The following is a 22,625-nucleotide window of genomic DNA, read 5'->3' on the forward strand; positions in this document are numbered from 1 at the left end:
ACAAAACTGCAGCTACATATTTTTTCTTATTAGTGTCTGTTTTCTCTGCTCCTTTCACCGGACAATCTGATACGGAGGGAAGATGGTGGAGCTGGATTGAATTCTGTCACTTAGTATTTGGGTAAGTCCCTTAAGCTTTCAGAGCTTTGCTTTGCTCATCTGTAAAATGGGCTAACAATTCTTAGCACACAGTGAGGCCGATGAGATAAGGTTAAGAAAAGCACCTAAGAACACACGTGGGAAGTCAGTAAATTTCCTTCTGCAGTTATAATTACAAATTGTCTTACGGAAAAAACACTGGATTTGAAATGTTGGCTCTTTCAGTTATCAGCTGTTTGACCTTAAGCAATGCCTTTACTCTTTGAACTGAATAATACCTACCTCATGAGTTGTTAAGAATTAAAGGTGATATGTAGAAGGCATATAGTAAACTTCATTCAAAATGATTTACAAAGTAGTTACAACTAGTTATTACTGAAATGAATTAAACAAAGATAGAACTTACTGTTAATATAATAAACTAAATTTATTTTGGTTTTTAAAAAGATACAGATTATGGGAAGATTTGAAATAACTAAATATGTGAATTAGACAACTATTTGTTTTCAATCACATATTTCATTATAGCCTACAGATGAAGACTATTTTTTAAAGTTATTTGTTTTTCTTCACGTTATCTTAGTACTTACAGGATTTGAAACAATATATAATTATTATTTCAGTTAACAAATACAACAGGTTGCTTGACCCATGTAAATTAGGTATATTATGGGCAAAAAAGTCATCCTTCTTACGAAAAATGTTTGAAATTTTAATACAATTCTTCCATTTACATGTGAAAGGTGTTTCTACTCTAAAAGTAGCAAAATATGATACTGCGATGTTATTTCACATTTCTGGAATTCCCAGCATTGTCAAAAGGATTCTGAATCTCACTCCAGATTTCTCAAAGTTGGGTATATATCAGAATCACTGATAATGTGGCTTGGGAAACAAAGTTTGTATTTGTACAGTTCGTTTCTATTTACACTGTGATTTACAGTACCTTAGGCTCACTTATTTATGATTTGCACAAAATCATTATTTTATCAATTTCATGTATAGGGAAACCAAGGTCAAAGTCTTTGTTCTGCACAAATTTAAAGTTAGGACATGAAGTCAGTCTTGTTCCATATCCACAACATAATAGGGAAAGGAAAACTTAGCTGAGGAAAAAGGTAAGAGTAAAAAGCAAAAAGGAGGGCCACTGGTGAAGGCATCTCTCTGAAAAGAGCCTCCCAAAGTGTGGGTCTCCCTTTTCCACCTTTGTCCCGAGTGAACCATCATCAGATACGTGAATTTTTAGACAACAGGCCTTCCACCGTCCTTAGAAGTAGAACGTATCTTTTCGATTTATTTTATTATTATTGTTTTTTGTTAACTATGGCAAAGAATGCTCTACTTTGTCTACTTTATTTTTATGTATATTAACATGTTTTCATTTATCTTGTTTTACTCATTTTATTTACCTTTTTTATCATTTAACATATACATCTACATTAAGTGTTCTTAACTTAAGGTTCAGAAACCAGGAGTCCATGGATAGATTCAGGCGATTTATTAACTTCCTGGTAAAAATCCGTATCTTTATGTTCACTAACCTCTGAAGTTTAGCATTGCCCTCAATTATAAATGTAGGGAAAAAAAGGCATTAGTAACACATGTGATTCCATCATCAATAGAAATGAGACATTTTTATATTACATTATAGATGTTTCAGATACCTTGTAATATAAGTTCATCACTACTTTGAAGTTATGGTATATATTAGACACGCCATTAGATTTTTGTTTGATACAGTAATGATGAAACACATATATTATTCTTTAGAAACACAAAAATATGTTGTTAATTTATTTTAATATTATTGGTAAGTCTTCTTTTGTAAGTCTGTATTTCATATAATGCATTTGAAAACAATATTCTGAGAAGGGGTCTTTATTTTCACCAGAATGCCAAAGGTATCTACAACTCAAAAAAGATTAAGAACCTTTTAAAAAGGAGAGTACAAAGCAGCTGTGTAAATAAGATATCTTGTTCAAAATTTAGACCACCAGTAGAAGAGGTTACTAATCCTATTTCTGAAGAGCTGAGGCTCTTCCAGGAACTAAGACCATCCAGCCATTCAGATCCAGCTAGTTTTTCAACCCTTAAAGACAGCTGGCTATGCTTGATCACAGCACTTAATGAATTATGCTAAAGTGATCACTTAGCCATCCATTTCCCCCTCAAAACAGGGCCAGTACTGTGCTAAACACTGGGGATAACAAAGATAAAAACAACCTCCTATGTGTCCTTGAGTGTGGCCAGGCTGTGCGCAGTGGGGCACACCTGTAATCCCAGCACTTTGGAAGGCCGAGGTGGGTGGACCACGAGGTCAAGAGATGAAAACCATCCTGGCAAACACGGTGAAACCCCATCTACACTAAAAATACAAAAATTAGCTGGGAGTGGTAGCGCATGCCTGTAGTTCCAGCTACTTGGAAGGCTGAGGCAGGAGAATCACTTGAACCCAGGAGGCGGAGGTTGCAGTGAGCCAAGATCACGCCACTACACTGCAGCGTGGGCAACAGAGCGAGACTCCGTCAAAAACAAAAAGAGTGTGGCCAACCAGGGTATATGAAGAAGAAAAGGAATGATTACATGATTAGTAGGGTACCTAAGCTGACCTGGGCATGGGGTGTCAAGGATAGCATTTACAAAATGTGAACCTTCCTGATTTTGTAGCTTTTTATTCAGTAAGTCTATCTTAATCTTAGAAGCAATAATAAATCAAACCAGCTGATCATACAGCTGTATGTTTAGAGTGAAAAGTATAACAGGCTCATCTTGACTAGGAAATATAGTTGATAAAGAATGAGCTACAGACACCTCATTAGTCAACACTGCAGTGTTTGGATAATACCCCAAATAATAATGCTCTGTTTATTTTGTTGAGTTGTAGACTTAAGATTTTATAATTCTGTATATGTATGATATGCTTTAATTAAAAATATATAGTTATAAAAAGATACAAGATAGGGAAGACATGTCCATCAGCATCAACAGTGAGTACTGGATCAAAGGTAAAAGAAAATAAAATTCACAAAAATTAATATTCTTTTCAGAGCCATATCCCCAGCCTTGTTGTTTCTGTTGTTGGAAGAGATAAAATAACTTTTTCTGTCCTTAATTTCCTATTAGTAAAAAACAGTAAAACATTTAAATGCTCAAAATCTCTTTTAATTTTACTTGTTGTTAGCAATAATTGGAGCAAAAAATAAATGTACATTTAAATTAAAAGATTCTATTTACTTCAAATGTTATTTTCAGGGATTTGCAAAACTTTGGTTATTACAGAATTGGGTCAGAATTTGGAAGCTTAAATCCATTAAAAACCCTCTCCTATAAATGTGCTCCCTTGGCTCCACTTTTACATGGGGCACCACAACTCCAGAGTAGCCCCAATTTCAGGGACTAATGATGATGATAATTAAGTGTGTCATTCATATCCTGTGTATATACTTCCTTTAGTACAAAGTTGATAATCACATTCATTTTTCCCTTGTGTATTTATTTAATCACTAATCAAAATGCATTTAGGTCAAATTAGCTCCAAGATGATTTTTTTTAAGTTAGATAATATGAAATATCTTTACTTGAAGATGAACTTACCTCAAGTTGAACCCTTTGTTCTAAATTCTTGTACGATCTCTGTAATAACTCCCGGGTTCCAAGGACTCCATACCACATCAAGTTTTTAGTTCGGCTCCTGAAAATAAATATTGGCAGGCAATTTCAGGACATTTTATTTACTTACTCCTTAAAGGCAGAGCAAGCAAAAGAGATAACAAATGAAGAAAAAAGTACCTTTATGTAATAGCATTATTACTTTTACTAAAATTACCTGCATTTTTCAGGGTGCTCCTCTCTTTTATTATTAAATTCTAATGAAATTTTTGCATCTAATCCAATCCCAAAGTAATTGTTCATGACACATTTTTCTGAATATCCATCTCTATGATCATAGGGAAAAGTACATCAAAGTCAATTTCAGATTCATTACAACAGTTACAATTTATACGCAAGACAGTACTTAAAACCATTTAAGTTTCCATTCCTTATAGCAGATTGTAAAACTTAGCACTAATCACTTCCTATTCCTACGTCATGTCTACAACCACAGGACATGTGTACAATTTCTGGTACATGTGACATAAAGGGATGGTGAGCAAGGCAAAACAGACACACAATTATGGTGTGATTTTCTCTAACTGTAACAAAATCTTGGTTCTATTTCTACATAAGTTCCTCACTACACAGAAAAATGCAGATGATTATGGGAAGGCCTCACAGTCAGGTGCCAATTCTCTCTCTCTTTTTTTTGCTTATCGTTAGAAAGTCTCCTCCACTTCTACGCTTAACGATGCACAAATATTTATTGAGCAAAAAAGTACTAGATCCCATTCTTCTAGGTGTTTTGAAACATTTAAAATATGGTACTGTCCTTGAGGAATGTCATTACAGAAATGATATAACAAACGCAAAATTTAAAAAGGAAGTAAAAGAAAGTATATCTTGAACTGCCAAAAAATTGTAGGAGTCTTAAGAAGGGAAGAGATCAGTGTGGGCCAAAAGATTCCCAAAATAAGTAAACCTAGAAGCTGATGTGGAAAGATGACAGATCTGGCAAGACCGAGAAGAAAGGAGGTAAAGGGAATAGCATCAGTTCTATTTATTGGTCCCCTCCTTTGCCAGAGGGTTGCTCTCAGAGAGAACGGGCCAGCTGGAAAAGGACCTACCTCAGGGACAGATCATGGAGACCACTGAATTTTAAAGGTCTCAATGTGCTTGGCATGATCAACTTTTGTAATTTTCCAATCATCCTTTTTTTACATGGGACCATATTTATTGTAATACGTGTAAAATGTTACAATTCATGTTGAAAAGAAACAAGAAGAACCCAAACAAAATATTTGCAAAAGCATTTTCTTACACGGAATCTGGATCCGGGTCAATAAATGGCGTGGCACCAAAAGGATCAATGTTTGCTAGTAACATTTTGTTGATAATTGAACTCCCAGCAATAGAGGCAGCCAGTCCTGCTCTTAAACCTGGACAGAAAAATAAATACAGATGGGATCACGTGTTAAGAAAAAATCAGAGAAAGAACCAGTCCATCCAGGCCTAATGTCAAATATCTTACTTTTAAAAGCATGGTTTTCAGTGCCTACTCTTCTCATTAATCAAAATTAAGAACAAAGACATTTGTGAATACAAGGCTTTTGACACTTCCAAGGATCTATATGTCATCATAAAGAATTAAGGAGAGGAGGACCTAGATAGGCTTTTTGACACTTTCCCATTTACCATCCCAATAATTCTATAACAAATAATTCTATAACAAATACATTTTACTTCCTTTGTTATAGCAAAGATGGTATTAAGTCTGTAAGGAATTTACAATAAAGGTGGAATTACCCAAAAAGTCATGGAGTTATCACTTCAATATTCTCAAATCATAGATAATGATACTCAATTTAAAATATTAAGAGATGTATTAAGGTGAAGACTCACTGTTAGTTTTAAGAATAAGTAGTAAAGTATTAAAGTAGGTATCTGTGAATTTTAGAAGAATATAGTATTAAATATAAAAAAGGAAGCCTCTATCTTACTTCAAATTTATTTCACCATGCTTTCCAACTAGTTTTCTAACTGTTATAGTATTCAAAACTAATGATTTTTATGATCTACTCAACCCAATATGAAAGCTAGAAGCACTAAAGTCTGGAGAGGAGACAAACTAATAGGGACCTACAAGAACAAGGGAAACACTAGGAAATTGGAAAAACAAGTTCTTTCTTTTTCTTTTTCTTTTTTTTATTTTTATTTTTTCTTTTTATTTTTTTTCTTTTTTTATTTTTCTATTTATTTTTTTATTCTTTTTATTTTATTTTATTTTATTTTTATTTTTTTTATTTTTTATTCTTTTTATTTTATTTATTTTTAAATTTATTAAAATAAATTTAAATAAAATTTATTTTATTTCTTTTTATTCTTTTTATTTTATTTTTAGTTACCGAGGCTGGAGTGCAATGGTGCGATCACAGCTCACTGCAGCCTCGATCTCCCGGGGTTCAAGCGATCCTCCCATCTCAGTCTCCCAAGTAGCTGGGACTACAGGCATGTGCCACCATGCCCAGCAAGTCCTTTCTTTAGCAAACATTTCTTTCCTCAGCACTATGCTCTTCTTAGGGAATTATTATCATTCATTATTTTAATGTTTAGGCAATTATCAAATACAATGAATTTTGTTCTTTTGTTTAATGACATAGTTTTGAATATACTGTCGCATATTTCTTTATGCCAATTTCCTTTATGTCTAAACAAGTAAATGAATGAAGAAAACAATAAATTTAGTAAGCATAAAGAACAGTTTGGAGAGGTTAGAGCCACACTCCAGCTGCCCCAGAGGAAAGTGTTAATAACATCTTCCTTCCTTCCTCCTTCCCTCCCTCTCTTTCTTGTTTTTTTTTTTTGTGTGTTTTGTTTTGTTTTGTTTTTTGACAGAGTCTCACTCTGTTGCCCAGGCTGTAGTATAGTAGCATGATCTTGGATCACTGCAACCTCTGCCTCCCGGGTTCAAGGGATTCTCCTGCCTCAGCCTCCCGAGTAGCTAGGATTAAAGGGGTGTGCCAGCATCCCTGGCTAATTTTTTATTTTTAGTAGAGACGGGGTTTCACCATGTTAGCCAGGTCTCAAATTCCTGACCTCAGGTGATCCGCCTGCCTTGGCCTCCCAAAGTACTGGGATTACAGCCGTGAGTGCCCAGCCAAGCCAAGTGTTAATATTTTCTAAGATGTTTCAGGGTTAGCCATATTCCTTTCAACTTTATTCCAGAGGGGTTATGCCAAGGTTCCTAGCTGGAATAGGAACACAGCTTCTAAATCTGAAGGCCTTTCCAGAACCAGTTTGTTCCAGATTGATCATTCTTTTTTTTTTTTTTTTTTTTTTTTTTGAGACGGAGTCTCACTCTGTCGCCCAGGCTGGAGTGCAGTGGCCGGATCTCAGCTCACTGCAAGCTCCACCTCCCGGGTTTACGCCATTCTCCTGCCTCAGCCTCCCGAGTAGCTGGGACTACAGGCGCCCGCCACCACGCCCGGCTAGTTTTTTGTATTTTTTAGTAGAGACGGGGTTTCACTGTGTTAGCCAGGATGGTCTCGATCTCCAGACCTCGTGATCCGCCCGTCTCGGCCTCCCAAAGTGCTGGGATTACAGGCTTGAGCCACCGCGCCCGGCCGATCATTCTTTTATTCTTTTAATATTTCTATTCTGATACAACTGATATATTATAAAATTAACCCTTTTAAAGTTTTTAGATAATTCCGCTGTTTGTAATATATACACAAAGTTGTGCAACCATCACTATTAATTCTAAAAACTTTTCATTTCCCTGCAAAGTAATGGTGCACCCAATAGCTGTTATTTTCCATTCCATCGATCACCCCACCTCCAGTTCCTTGGGAACCACGATCTACTTTCCGTCTCTATGGGTTATGCCTATTCTGCCCATTTCATACAAATGCAGTCATATTACATTTGGCTTCTATGTTCACTTTCCATAGTGTTTCTATATAGCATGTATCAGTGCTCCATTCTTTCTAATGGGTAGGTAATATTCCATGGTATGAATATATCACTTTTGTTTATCCATTCAACTGATGGATGTTTGGGTTGCTTCTACTTTGGGACTATTGTGAATCCTGCTATAAATAGTCATGTACAAGTTTTTGTGTAGACATGTATTTTCAATTCTCTTGGGTGTATACCTAGTAGTAAAATTGCTGGGTTACATGTAAACTCTATGTTTAACTTTTGATGGGACTGTGAAACTATTCTTAAAACAGCTGCACCATTTTACATTCCTACCACCAATGTATGAAAGTTCTAATTTCTTCACTTCTTTGCCAATATTTGTTATCATCTGTCTATTTTGATCACAGTTATCCTAGTGGCATAAAGGGGCACCTCGTTATGGTTTTAATTTGCATTCCCCTGGTGACTAATGATGTTGAGCATCCTTTCGTGTATTTATTGGCTATTTGTGTATCTTCTTTGGGAAAATGTCTATTTAGATTCCTTTCCCATTTTAAAAGTGAGATATTTACCTTTGTATTGTTGAATTTTAAGAGTTCTTTATATGTTCTGGATACTAGACCTTTATCAGATATATTATTTGTAAATTCTTAAGTTGTCATTTCACTTTCTCAATAGTGTCCTTTGAATCACAAAACTATTAATTTTGGTAAAGTCCAATTCATTTGTCTTTTGTGGTGTGTGCTTATCATATTGAAGAAATCATTGCCTAATCCAAAATTATGAATAATTTACATCAATGTTGTCTAAAAATGACTACAGAGAGTCTTATGGCTTAAAACCAAAAGGATTCCACAGAACACCGACTAAAAAATACCAAAAGGAAAGCTTAAGAAGTATTAGAACATAAGTTCAGACTTACTTTGGAAACTTAGTAAATGCAGATTCCTGGACTCCACTCCATAACTGCCAAATCATAATTTCTCAGGGCAGGACCCAGAAACATGTGTGGTTTTTTTGTTATTTGTTTGTTTGTTTGTTTTCTGAGATGGAGTCTCACTCTGTCTCCCAGGCTGGAGTGCAGTCGTGTGATCTCAGCTCACTGCAACCTCCACCTCCTGAGTTCAAGCAATTCTCCTGCCTCAGCCTCTTGAGTAGCTAGGATTACAGGGGTGTACCACCACACCCAGCTAATTTTTTTGTATTTTTAGTAGAGACAGGGTTTCACCATGTTGGCCAGGCTTGTCTCAAACTCCTGACCTTGTGATCTCCCCATCTTGGCCTCCCAAAGTGCTGTGATTATAGGCGTGAGCCACTGCGCCCGGCCAAAACATGTGTTTTAATACTTTCTAGGCAACTGTTATACAGGGAAGAATCTAAGGACCTAGATTCTGACTGAAAGTATAACAAGAACAGTCTACTAAAAGAACATTTATCTTTAAGAACATGTTTCCACAGTAATGGAAATAAATACTTAATATTTTCACAGAAATACTGAAAAATACACAATGTTTCAGAATCTGTACTACCTGGGCAGATTATTCTGGTATTGAGCACAGGGAGATTTTCTTTGCTGGCTGCCACAGCTGGACCAGGGACAGAATCAGTTTGGGAATGGCCATGACTTGCCCGGGCATCTGGAGACCGAGGTGCAGTCTTAACTGTTGGCAAAAAGTCCAGATTAAAAAGAGATAATGATAAAGCTATAAAAATAAGCAAGTTCCTATAAATTTAAAACATAAAATTATGTTTAAATCAATCAGTAGAAATGAAAATATTATGCATAGCTGTTGTTTACATTTTCTTGAGACTTAAATGGAGGGAATCAGAAGTCTTGATTCCTCATCTCAAATAGAAGATCAGTAGAAATAGATGTCTACCACAATTAAAGGTAACTAATACTCATAATTTGAATATGATCAACTCACACTTAAAGATAAATGAAACTTTTGAAGTCTGATTATTTTTGAAAATGAAACATATGTGTTATAATGCACCCTACCCATGTAATCCTTTTCTCATAAATATCAAGTGAATGATCAAATTTAATTAATGTAATTCCCAGAGCAAACACATGAAACATGATTTAACATTGTCTTCAATAAATGGAAGAGGCCAGGTGTGGTGGCTCATGCCTGTAATCCCACAGCTTTGAGAGGCTGAGGCGGGAGGATCGCTTGAGGTCAGGAATTGAAGACCAGACTGGGCAACAAAGTAAGACCCTGTCTCTACAAAAATATTAGCCAGGCATGGTGGCATGCACCTGTAGTCCCTGCTACCTGTGAAGCTGAGGCTGGAGTGATCACATGAGCCCAGAAGTTTGAGGTTGCAGTGAGCTATGATCACACCACTGTACTCCAGCCTGGGTGACAGAATAAGACTCTGTCTCATAAATAAACAAATAAATGGAAGAAAAATAGCATCTATCTTCAAGTGAAATGAACATGTTTTTCCTGTACTTCTCAATTATTTATTCAAAATGATGATTTGCCCAAACAGTTCTATCATATTCCTGCAAAAGCTCAATACATGTAAAAAATTATTCTAAAATATAATTACTCTCAAAGTAAACACCAAAAAGAAAGATTTAACTCTAAACCGAGGCAAGTTAATGCAGAGCAAATGGTACCTTTAACCAATTTAGGAGTTACTGGTAGGTATTTTTAAGAAACAGTAATTCTCGGGAGGCCGAGACGGGCAGATCACGAGGTCAGGAGATCGAGACCATCCTGGCTAACATGGTGAAACCCCGTCTCTACTAAAAAAATACAAAAAAAAAAAAAACTAGCCGGGCGAGGTGGTGGGCACCTGTAGTCCCAGCTACTCGGAAGGCTGAGGCAGGACACTGGCGTAAACCCGGGAGGCGGAGCTTGCAGTGAGCTGAGATCCAGCCACTGCACTCCAGCCCGGGCGACAGAGCGAGACTCCATCTCAAAAAAAAAAAAACGAAACAGTAATTCTCAAACTCAATTTTAAAATACTCTAAAACTTAATTATCTTCACTCTCCTTAAAACTAATTACAAGCTAACTATATTAATTTTACACTCTATTCTCTCATTCAAAACCAGTCCCATTGCAGTAAAGTAACAGAACAGCCACCCCTTTTTAAAATAGATAGGACTCCTGGGCTAATTTCTCATAAAAACAACTTTTTGATGTTCAACTCTGACAAAAAGCAGGGAGTGTACTAATGACTAAGACTGATGTTCCATTACAGGTAACTAAATTAATGTTTTCTGGTTCTTCTTAAATAAATAATCTCATCAATCATATTAATATACTGTCTCACATCTCAGACATATGAATTATTACATGACACAATAAATGTGCCTCAAAAAGCAGTATTTCATATACTTCTACTTTCACTATTGCTACTGATTTCCAACAAGTCAGATTACTAGCCAAAATAAAGACCAAATACTGTACCATTAAAGACTTTTCTAAATCTGCGTCTATTTCAGTATCAACATTTACAGCACTACATTTGTATTTTTTAGTTTCCTTTATAGGCCACAATGGGAGTGTCAAGTTTAAGAGTATGGTAAGGTGGGATGATAACCAGTTGGAAAACCATTAAATAAGCTTTGACAAACCAATCCTAACAGCCATCATCTTAGGAGGAATTATCAGTGTATAGTAAGGATGCCATTGTCAGCTCTGCTTTAATCAATACTTTCTAATAGATGAAAACATCTAAGCCCTGCTTATCAAATTCACAGATGGAATAAACTTAAGATGATAGAATCAAGCTTCACAAGACTTCACAGGATGAAATAATAGATCTAAATAAAAAAGATAAAAGTTCATTGGGATGAGTACGGACTACTATAATCAGGTTTTAAAAAAGAGAAGTCTTGGGTCATCTTTGTAACATCAAAAATGTCCTGAATGAGTAGTGTACAAGTACCAATGTGCTAATATACCACAGAAAATATCTGAAGAATTTTGTTTAAAAGAGTGCATCACATTTTAAGATAAACATTGATCAAATGGGTGCAACCAGAAAAACAAAAGGTTTAAAATCATCAATTTAAAAACTGGTAGAGAAATTTTAGGGCCGATCATCTGGAAAAGAAGATGTAAGGTGACAGAAGGTCTGATGCCACCAAAGCTGTTTTTGGTATCATTTAAGGGTGGCCACATGAAGAAGAAAAAGAAAGAAGAAAGAAGAAGGAAGAAGAAAGAAGAAGAAGAAAGAAGAAAGAAAAGAGGAAGAAGAGGAAAAAGAAAGAAGGGAGGAGGAGGAGGAGGAGGAAGAGGAGAAATAACTCCAAAGGCAGAGTCCTCTTTGATATAGTGAAATGTATATGTAATTGCTCCTTAAACTAACCATAAGCACTATATAAAGGCCAGTAGTTGTTACTGTCAAACTATCATTCATAAAACCTAATCATTACTGTAATCATGGGTAGAAATTTAAGGGAGAAAATAGAAAGCTCAATATAAAGAATGACTTTCTAACAATTAGAGCTGACCATAAGAGTGGGGTGTATTGAAAGTGAGTGGTCCTAAGGCTTGTGGCCATCTGCTTCAAGGGTCCTAGAACATGCCTGCATTGGGTTGTATGCTGAACATGTGAGGTCCATGAGGTCTGATTTCAAAGTCTTTAAGAGTCTCAGGTACAATGAAATATTCTCTCACAGTTAATGTAATTAGTGGCAGCAGCAGCAATAAAAATAACAACAATAAAGATGACAGTGAACACGCAGACAGCACTATCTACCAGACACTATTCTAGGCACTTTACGTACAGTAACTTTTCAACCTTCGCAACAACCCAATGAAGTAGGTAGATTATTATCCTCACATTAGAGATGAGAAAACCACAGGGAGGTTAAGAAATTTGCCCAAGTTTATTTTATTTTGTTTTATGTTTTTTTGAGACGGAGTCTCGCTCTGTCACCCAGGCTGGAGTGCACTGGCCAGATCTCAGCTCACTGCAAGCTCCGCCTCCTGGGTTTACACCATTCTCCTGCCTCAGCCTCCCAAGTAGCTGGGACTACAGATGCCCACCACCTCGCCCGGCTAGTTTTTTGTATTTTTTAGTAGAGACGGGGTTTCACCATGTTAGCCAGGATGGTCTCGATCTCCTGACCTCGTGATCTGCCCGTCTTGGCCTCCCAAAGTGCTGGGATTACAGGCTTGAACCACCGCGCCCGGCCGCCCAAGTTTATATGTAGTGAAAGTAAAAGCAAAAATTTAATGATTGCAAACATTTAAAAAATTTTTTTGAAAATAAGATAAAAACAGGTATTTAAATTTCAAATAATTTTATCAATTATCTTTCCTTTTACTTATTAAGTTTACATTCTACTTATTTAGCTTCATATTAAAGCTAGAATTTAGCAACAACATATTAATAAACCTACCATCTAATTTTTTTCAAAGTTAACAAGTAATGTTTCAAATACGTAAAATTTAAAATATACTCACTACTACTAGTCCTGTAGGAAATCAGCCATAAACATGGAGAATGAAAGGTCTTCATCGTGCCACAGCTCAGGCAGAAAATGTTAATCTGATATGGTCAGCTCTCCATAAATTTGATTTTTTTCATTGTATGAAGACGTTTCTTTTTTTATAATTTCAACTTTTATTTTAGATTCAGGGGGACATGTGCAGGTTTATTGTCTGAGTATACTGAGTGATGCTGAGGTTTGGGGTATGATTGATATCATCACCCAGGTACAGAGCATAGCACCCAATAGTTTGCTTTTCCACCATTCCCACCCTCCCACCTCTAGAGTCCCCAATGCCCATTGTGACTACAAACAGTTCTGATATAATGGTGCTGACTCTTCCTAAGTGCCATGTATTTATTTTCTTGTTGCCTCATCTTCATTAATATTTTAATTTCTGCTTTTATTCCAGTAAGTTAGAAACTTTTTCCTTAGGCAATATAAAATATTAAAAGTATAAATTCATTTTCAATTACAATCTAAAAGGTAGAAAAATATTTAACATTCTTCAGGCAATTACATATTCCTTTCCTTACAAAAATAATTTCAACAAAGCAAGGCCTGTAATTGGAAGTCCTGTGATTTTAAAGCTTGCTTTAAAGTCCTATGATTTTGAAGCTTAATAAGGACTATCAACCCAGAAGGTTGATTGATGGAACTGAAGGGACTGCTGAATCACTTAAATGCCCAATTTTGTGCCTTTGGAGCGTTAGGAGAGCTGTAGCTTTCTTACAATTCTCAAAGAAATCTGGCCGGGTGCGGTGGCTCAAGCCTGTAATCCCAGCACTTTGGGAGGCCGAGACGGGCGGATCACGAGGTCAGGAGATCGAGACCATCCTGGCTAACACGGTGAAACCCCATCTCTACTAAAAATACAAAAACTAGCCGGGCGAGGTGGTGGGCGCCTGTAGTCCCAGCTACTTGGGAGGCTGAGGCAGGAGAATGGCGTAAACCCGGGAGGCGGAGCTTGCAGTGAGCTGAGATCTGGCCACTGCACTCCAGTCCTGGCGACAGAGCGAGACTCCGCCTCAAAAAAAAAAAAAAAGAAATCTATGAGCTATAATGGGTTCAAATCAGATGATTTAAGTGTTTCTTTCCTCTTTCCTCGGGAAAACCAACATATTTAGTCATCCTTAGTCGTATAATCCTTAGTTTACTGTTACAATCTCTAGATTACATGATAAGAGAGGGATGTGAGAGTACTGGATAATAGTCTAATCTTTATTATTTTAATATTTATGAATACCTATCTAAGTGTTAACTTCCAAAAAACCTTTTCGAAAATAAAAATACAAATAGTTTTTTTCAAACTGATCAGCCTTTTGAAAACTAAAAGCAAAATGACATTTTATTTAATTCCAAAATAATTTTTTCCCGTTTTCTCACCAGTTAGTGATTCTTTGGCACCATCGTCTTTAGCTTCCTCCTTAGACTCATCTGTTTCTGTGCTGTCATAATCAGAGGACTGATTAGCTGGTTCACAGGGGTGAACTGTCGGGTCATCCATAACTTCAGGTAGTAAGAAGATAAATAGTTTGGATAAGTAAAAATAAAGTCCATTAACATTAAGATATGCTCAGGAAAGGAAAATTGAAACATATGCTAAAAGAAATTCCAGATTCACAAATAACACTATTTAGCAATGAACTTGGGGTTGAGGTCTGAAGAACTAAAGATTAAAAACTAAAGTTGCTAAAATGATATTTTTATCACAATAAAAAAGTAAAGTATAAGAATTTTAGAGAATGAAATACAAGTTACAACCTATAAAGGGGTTTTTGAACATTAATTATTCCTATTAACATTAACATTCAGACCATAGCTAAAATTCTGAGAAGTATTGATATACATATTAATTAAAACAAGGCAGAGCTTTTATAAGCTCTTAATAAAGCAACATAAACATCTGGGAAATTAATGTTAAGAAAACATTTTCTGGCAGGGTGTAGTGGTTCACGCCTGTAATCCCAGCACTTTGGGAGGCTGAGGTGGGTGAATCACTTGAGCCCAGGAGTTTGAGATCAGCCTGGGCAACATGGTGAAATCCCATCTCCACCAAAAATACAAAAAATTAGCTGGGTATGGTGGTGCACACCTGTGGTCCCAGCTACTCAGGAGGCTGAGGGATGAGGATAGCTTGAGCCTGGGAGGTGGAGGTTGCAGTGAGCTGAGATCATGCCACTGTACTCCAGTCTGGGCAACAGAGTGAGACCCTGTCTCAAAAAAAAATTTGTTTTCTATATTTTCAAAGTGGGTTTACAGGTTTGACTTTCTTCAAGAATTCAACAGATTCCAATTAAGTAAACTACTTCTAAAATTTTTTCAATGTCATTTAAACTAGTTTTATATTTTAGATAGAAATGTTTCAATTTAACTTATTTCTGATATTTTATTTTATTCCTCACTAATATGCTGATTCTTACTACTACTATTACAATATATAAGACTATGTACAAGTTTTCTTATAATGACTTTATCTTCTATCTTGCCTTAAAAATTTTGTTTTTAAAAAGTGTGTCCAATCTGACCACTATGAAAACTCTGTTATGCTTGCAGTAGAAATGCTGCCAACTTCTTCCAAAGTTTGTTAACATGTACCTTTTCCGGCTTCCTCAATGACTTGCCTCACTGCTTTCTTTAAACTATTTGCCCGCAACATGATTTCTCTTGGTTTGACGGCTTTCTGGGAGGAAGGTTTGGTAACGTCATCCACGAGCTGTTCTTTGCTTTCACCCAGGGACTCTTCACTGGACGATTCCACAGCATCTTCCTCCACAATGAGAGGGCTGAGGCCAGGGAGAACAGGCGCAGCCTGGGAATCTGTGTGCAAAGCCTGCAGCAGTTGTTCGAGCTTCTCGTTTAGGACTGAACACTGAGAGGAAAATACGGCAAGAGAAAATATTCAAAAATAATCAAGATCAGCAGACAAAGTACAAGAAATTTTTATAGAGATGTTTTGAAAGTGTAATTCCTAGAGAGAAAAACACTAAAATTCCCACCTTTAATTTTGTAGATGCTTTGGTTCTGGAAGCTGCTAATTTTAAAACCTCCATTTAGTAGAGATAGACAATGATAATTTAAATTATGGTTTTTGATTTAGAGGGACGATGTCTTTATTGATGTTTACTACATGGAATAATTTATAATTTTTTAAGTTGGCACAATTATTACAGAATTTCATTGATTTGTAATTTCAGAGTCACTCAGACTCCATTTCATGGGGAAAAAAATCTTTACAATGTGTACACAGCTATTTTTCTTAAAATAACACAACAGACACTTTATGCAAAGTGATGCTTTATATAAAAAATTACACAAAATTTGCTATACATTATAACAAAACACTGGATCAACTTTTTAAAAAAAGTAATTGACTTAATGCACCATTCTGAGCATCACAAACGGCATGTCTGGCTGAGCCGCAGCAAACTCCCCTTCAAAGCTTTGGTTTGCAAAGGAGTGAACAATGCCTAAGGGATTATTGGCTCAAAGAAAGTGCAGGAAGGAAAATGCACAAGGATAAGGAGGGAAAAGAAGAGGGATACAGAAAGAAAACCATGCACTAGGCAAGCCCTTGTTTCTTTCTGCTTTTCTTGTATTACGAGAGGTGAAGAAACATTTAGGACTGAAGCTGTTGATGCTACCCCCAATATATTTTTCATCTCCATAAAATTTCCAGTCCCTTTCCTCCTCATCTATTTGTCTTTGATGAAATGCTGAGACAAGATTACAGCAGAAATAGTTTAGAAACAGAAGTATGGCCAGAAAGGGTTTCTATTTTCTGAAACTCTCCACAGAGCAGAAAGACAAGAGAAAAAGGCAGAAAACTTCAAATATATATTTATTTCTATTTTCTTTGTCTTCCACTCAATTTAACTGCCATCTCCAGCACGGATTTGGGGAAGCTGATTCCTTTGCAAGTCCGAGATACTCAAGCCTTTTGTAAGAAGGTCCCTGTTGTGAACTTATAAAAGCAAAGGTAGTAGTTTTTAAGGTTCAGTAAACTGTTCTTATTTTAGTTTATAAAAGGGGAAAGAAATCTCTAAAGAAAAAGGCAATGCAAGAAGCAGCACTCTGAAAGAGACCAAGAATTGTAATGTCTAGGAAATCCAAAGAACCATGCTGGAAGAGAGCTGAACTGGCCCAAATCTGCTTGGAAATGGAAAGCCTTGCTTTCCCCACTGGAACCCAGCTGCATGGGATCCCCTGTGGTCTGACTGCTATGCATCTGCCCTTCAGTCAGTCATGGCCAGGTGTGCTGGCTCACACTTGTAATCCCAGCATTTTGGGAGGCTGAGACAGATGGATCACCTGAGGTCAGCAGTTCGAGACCAGCCTGGCCAACATGGTGAAACCCTGTCTCAACTAGAAATACAAAAATTATTTGAGTGTGGTGGCAAGCACTTGTAATCCAGCTACTTGGGAGGCTGAGACAGGAGAATCGCTTGAACCTGGGAGGTGAAGGTTGCAGACAGTAGAGAGAGCATCACTGCACTCCAACCTGGGTGACAGAGGAAGACTCTGTCTCCAAAAAAAGTCAATCCCTGGGACAGGGATTTGAGTTAGGTTTTCAGCAATGCAGTTTTCCTACATATTAAGGTGTAACAATAAAATAGAATATTTTTTTAAATCCTCAGATCTCATCCAAAGTACTTTTTCTTTCAATTTAAGATGTTTTGGCAGGAAAACCACTTAATCAATTTAGCCCTGAAACACAGCTGAATGTGAGCATTGTCTGTAAACAACTCTCATGCCCTGAAGGGTCCCCTCTTACTTTACTGGCTACGGCGTCAGCTACAACGGCATTTTCCAAGGTTTTGTCATACGTCTTCTCTACTTTGGCAACGAAGTCCTTTACAGTTTCACATAGTGTCCTTTGAGGAAAAGAAGTTGTATAATTTAGTAAGCTTCATGAATTGATTTGCTTTGATTTATGAATATATTTAAAAAGAAACACAATTAAGCAAACTGTCAAATATCTGGGTCATCTGTATATAAATCTACACTTCTATCTGCTGTGCAGTTTATCTCACACAAGTTCAAGACATTCTAAGTGACAAATGCACACATGAATACGCCTTGCTGTATATTACTTAAATTATAGTAATTAATGTTATAACAAGCTATCCTCAAATATTTAAATTAAGTATTTGTAGATCCCATTTAAAAATGATAAAGCATTATCTTGCTTTCTCCACTGGAATGCTAAAGCTCATATATTTTCATAACAGAAATTGCAGTGTCGAACAAAGATAAGATTATCACTTGTCACTGTCAAGCCACTACTCATCATATGGATATTTTGATTGTTACAGTTACAATATATTATTACTGAAGAGAAAGAGATTGTGCATTATGCTGAAAACAAATCTGCCACTTGAGTTATATTCTCTGTAAATCTATTCATTTCTTCCTTGAGATAACCAATGCAAAAACTACAAGACTAATTTAGTTCTTGTTAGTGTCAGCAGTATATGGTTTGTTTGTTTATTTTAATTACATTTGGTTTCTTTGCAATAGAAATAAGCTAAAAGACAAAATAACTTGAAACACTAACAAAATCTGCCTTTGAAAGGCTTTGGATCTGGATCTGGATCTGGTGTTGGATTAAAAACAACGATCAACAGAATGGTATATGACCTGCTTTTTTAAAGCAAAGGCTTATGCTGATAGAATCAGGCTCTTTTTAAAATCATAGTATTGCTCTCTATCATTGATATAAATTGAGAAATTTAAATTAAAAAAAGGTTCCAGCAGTTATCTTTTCTATTATACTCACAACTTTCTCTGGTAGTTGAGTGGCAAAATGGTAATTTCCATATACTTCAGTATTATGAACTTGAGCAATTCAACAGATGCAGGACACACACACACCACCATCACCACCACCACCCCTCCCCCAACAGACACACACACTACCAACCTTCAGATTTATCATCTTGTAAATTGTATTACTTCTAATAATTTTTGTTTTGTTTTTTTTTTAGCAAACATTTCTAGATTTTATTTGAACAAAAGGTAATATTTTCTAATCCTGAAACTTCCTCGTTGGCTTTTTAAACTCAAATTTCTACAGGGAATCTAGCTTATCATTTACTAGACATGCATTCAAGTACTTCGTGTCAAGTTTTGTCTTCTTTGGTCATGAACAATACTTCATGGGATTTCTTGAAATATGACACTATCACGAAATCTCTTCTATGCATTTTACTGAAAGCGGCTGTAAGATGCGCTACTTTGAGAGAAGCATTGACGCCTCTTTCTGTAACTCCAAAATAGAGGTTTTTCTTGCCATTATTCTAACATCGTCTTGACATAATTTTCTCTTGGTTTGTGAGACTGCGTATGTCCTATCATTATCATAATACTTTTGTTGGTATTTTACTCACGCCTAGAGACAGAGCTCTTCAGCCCATCGGCCTCGAAATGAAAAGGGCAGCAGGAGTGCCCCTCCTCAGTGTGCCACGTTACTGAGCCAACAGAGACTGACAGAGACACTATGATCCTGTGACAGTGGTGGCCAAAGGAGCTGAGGAAGGGGCAAGTGAAAGGACAGTGCTCGCCACACAAGTGTGGAAAGAATCAGAAGACATGCTCTATCTTATGGCTCATTAAGTTCCATATGCTAGAAGGAACATAGGATATTTATATTCTGGGGGAATGAAGTAACCTTTTATTATACCTAAATAGTGAATGCAGAGTTATTAAAACGGAAATAAAATATATTCTTAAAAATAGTACGATTGCAAAGTCCTACCAACCAGAAACTTGCAAATTGGAGAAAAGACAATCTTAAGATGTATTTACTGTAGGAAGACAAAAGATATTCTCCAACTATACACACAGTTTTCTACTTTATGCATAAGACTTCCAGAAAAGATGTGCAAAAGTCAAATAAATGAAAGTAGAACACAGATTTTCCCATAGAGATTAAAAAATTCTAAATTCCCAATTATATCTTTAATCAATGTTAGAACTTTAAAAAAATAATAAAATGGTTAGAGACGGGGATCTTGCTCAGTTGCCTAGGCTGGAATGCAATGGTGTGATCATAGGTGACTGCAGCCCTGAACTCCTGGACTCAACTGATCCTCCCAGCTTAGGCTCCTGAGTAGCTAGGACTACAGGTACATGTCACCACGTTGAGCTAATTAAAAAAGAAATGTTTGTAGAGATGTAGTCTCTCTGTGTCGCCCTGGCTGATCTCTAACTCCTGGTCTCAAGCAATCCTCCTGCCTTGGACTCCCAAAGCAATGAGATTACAGAGGTGAGCCACTGCGTAAGGCCTAGACAGAACTTTTGGTATTCCCAACATTTTATTTCTTCAATTTTGTTCTCTTCCTTCAAAATTGAACATAGTCAACTGTGTGAACCAAATACCCAGTTGAGGCTAACAACAGTCCACATTTCACATACCTGATGATTTCCACCATCATCTCCACTATATTACATATGTTAGACCCATACTTCTCATCACTAGTATTAGTACCCTCATTTACCAGCTTTCCACTTAATTTCTGAAAGTATGGGCAAATGACAATAAAATATGCACATACTACACTAAGATAAATATGGCAACGGTACCCAGACAGAATCATAGATTGGCAGGCAGGGTCATCGTTTGGGAATCTGAAAAATTCATTTTTCATCTAATAAAAAGTTCCAATTTGCAACTGAAGATGATTTAGAAGTATCAGCGCATAACACATAAAAATCTCTAGCTATCTTTGTCTCTAGCTAGATTGTGCTCTGAGGAAATATTTTTAACAACTACCTCCCTTCACCAATTAAATGAGGCAGGTTGGCCTAAATTATCCTTAAAGCAGGTTCCAAATCTAAATTCTATGGCTCTATGACAATGGCATCAATATTCCTGCTAGTTAGTTGTCCCATTTTCTGAAACTTTTGTATACAGAACAAATTGCCTTTATTTTAAAACTTGGGGGGTGAGTAGAGTGCATAAGTAAAAATCCTAAGTAACTCCAACTGTTAAAGCTAAAAAAGTTTTAAAACTATTGACTAAATAAAAGGAGAGCCATATATTGCAGCTAAAGACAACTTATTTAATAACTGGTTTTCATTTTTATTCATAAATGGTATCTACGATTGCTAATTAGAGCTGTGATTCTCAGAAGATAACTCCTATTACCATATCAAATTGATGAAGTACTAAAGGTCAAAGAAATGTTGTTTTAGGTTAACCCATATGTTAGCTACGTTAGTGGGATACAGCTTTTCCACTAGCATTTCAACACTTTAAAAATAACTGAGAACAGTTAAGGCTACCAGGAATTATTATTGTATGAAATAAATACAAACATACACAAGAGGGTTAAAACTTTTTGCCTTAATGTTGCATCACTGAATAAATAAATGACATTCACAAAATAAGGGAATTCTTTATCTAGGTGGTGATTACAAGTGTGTGTCTGTGTGTGTGTGAGAGAGAGAGAGACTGTGTGTACACACAGTATTTTTTTAATCATTGAGTTCTGCTCTTGTGATTTAGGTGCTTACTGTACATGTCATGCCTCAGTAAGAATTGTTTTTTAAAGGGGAACCATTATAGATTTTTTAAGATTTTTTTTTTTTTTTAAGACTGGGTCTCACTCTGTCATCCAGGCTGGAGTGCAATGGCGCGACCACAGCTCACTGCAGCCTCGAACTCTCATGCTCAAGCGATCCTCTCACCTCAGTCTCCTGAGTAGCTAGGACTACAGGCACATACCACCACACCCAGCTAATTTTAAAATTTTTTTGTAGAGAGGGGATTCCACTATGTTGCCCAGGCTGGTCTTGAACTCCTGGGCTCAAGTAATCCTCCCATCTTGGCCTCCCAAAGTGTTGAGATTATAGGCATGGACCACCATGCCTGGTCAAGATTTTTAAAGTCTTAAAGAGATATCACTCAAATGTAGTGTGTGAACTTTGTCTGAATTTTGAACAAATAAAGTGTGTGTGTGTTTGTGTGTGTGTGTTTTTTAAAGACCTTGTCAAAATTCAGACAACGTTCACAAAAAAAAACCTCTGAGAAAACTAGGGGAAACGGGATATGGCTTAAGTAATATTGATGGTATTAGAGAATTATGATTGATTTTTAGATTTTTTAAAAGATTATATGCATTCACACACACACATACAGTCAGCCCTCTATATTCATGGGTTCCATTATCTATGGATTCAACTGACCATGGATTGAAAACATTTGAAAAAGAAAACAGATGGTTGTTTCTACACTGAATATGTGCAGACATTTTTTTGTCATCATTCCCTAAACAATACAGTATAACAACTGTTTACATAGCAAATACATTCGTTATTATAAGTAACCTAGAGATGATTTAAAGTATGTGGAAGGATGTGTGTAGGTTACATGCAAATACTACGGCATTTTCTACGAAGGACTTGAGTACCTATGAATACTGGTAACCAAGGGGGTCCTGGAGCCAACGCCCCATGGATAGAGAGGGATGACTATATGCCAAAAGTGTAGTAGAATAATTTTCAGGATGTTCTTAGAGATACTGTAGCAAAATAAAGTAGGAAGCAGA

The 22,625-nt window shown here is 36.3% G+C and overlaps 1 protein-coding gene across 5 annotated transcripts in view; it reads right to left on the reverse strand.

Annotated features, from left to right (window-relative positions):
* The window catches only part of DGKH (diacylglycerol kinase eta), a 203,237-nt gene that overhangs the window by 27,060 nt on the left and 153,552 nt on the right, over positions 1-22,625 (reverse strand). For all 5 annotated transcript variants that reach the window (XM_030922229.1, XM_030922231.1, XM_030922228.1 and 2 more), the window contains 7 exons: positions 17,849-17,948; positions 15,673-15,946; positions 14,461-14,583; positions 9,144-9,275; positions 5,015-5,132; positions 3,926-4,036; positions 3,694-3,790 (listed from right to left, as the gene is read on the reverse strand). In XM_030922229.1, coding sequence (XP_030778089.1) covers positions 3,694-3,790; positions 3,926-4,036; positions 5,015-5,132; positions 9,144-9,275; positions 14,461-14,583; positions 15,673-15,946; positions 17,849-17,948 — 955 coding nt within the window. The remainder of the gene's footprint in view (positions 1-3,693; positions 3,791-3,925; positions 4,037-5,014; positions 5,133-9,143; positions 9,276-14,460; positions 14,584-15,672; positions 15,947-17,848; positions 17,949-22,625) is intronic.

Source organism: Rhinopithecus roxellana, chromosome 18, assembly GCF_007565055.1.
Source record: "Rhinopithecus roxellana isolate Shanxi Qingling chromosome 18, ASM756505v1, whole genome shotgun sequence".
Lineage (NCBI taxonomy): Eukaryota > Metazoa > Chordata > Mammalia > Primates > Cercopithecidae > Rhinopithecus > Rhinopithecus roxellana.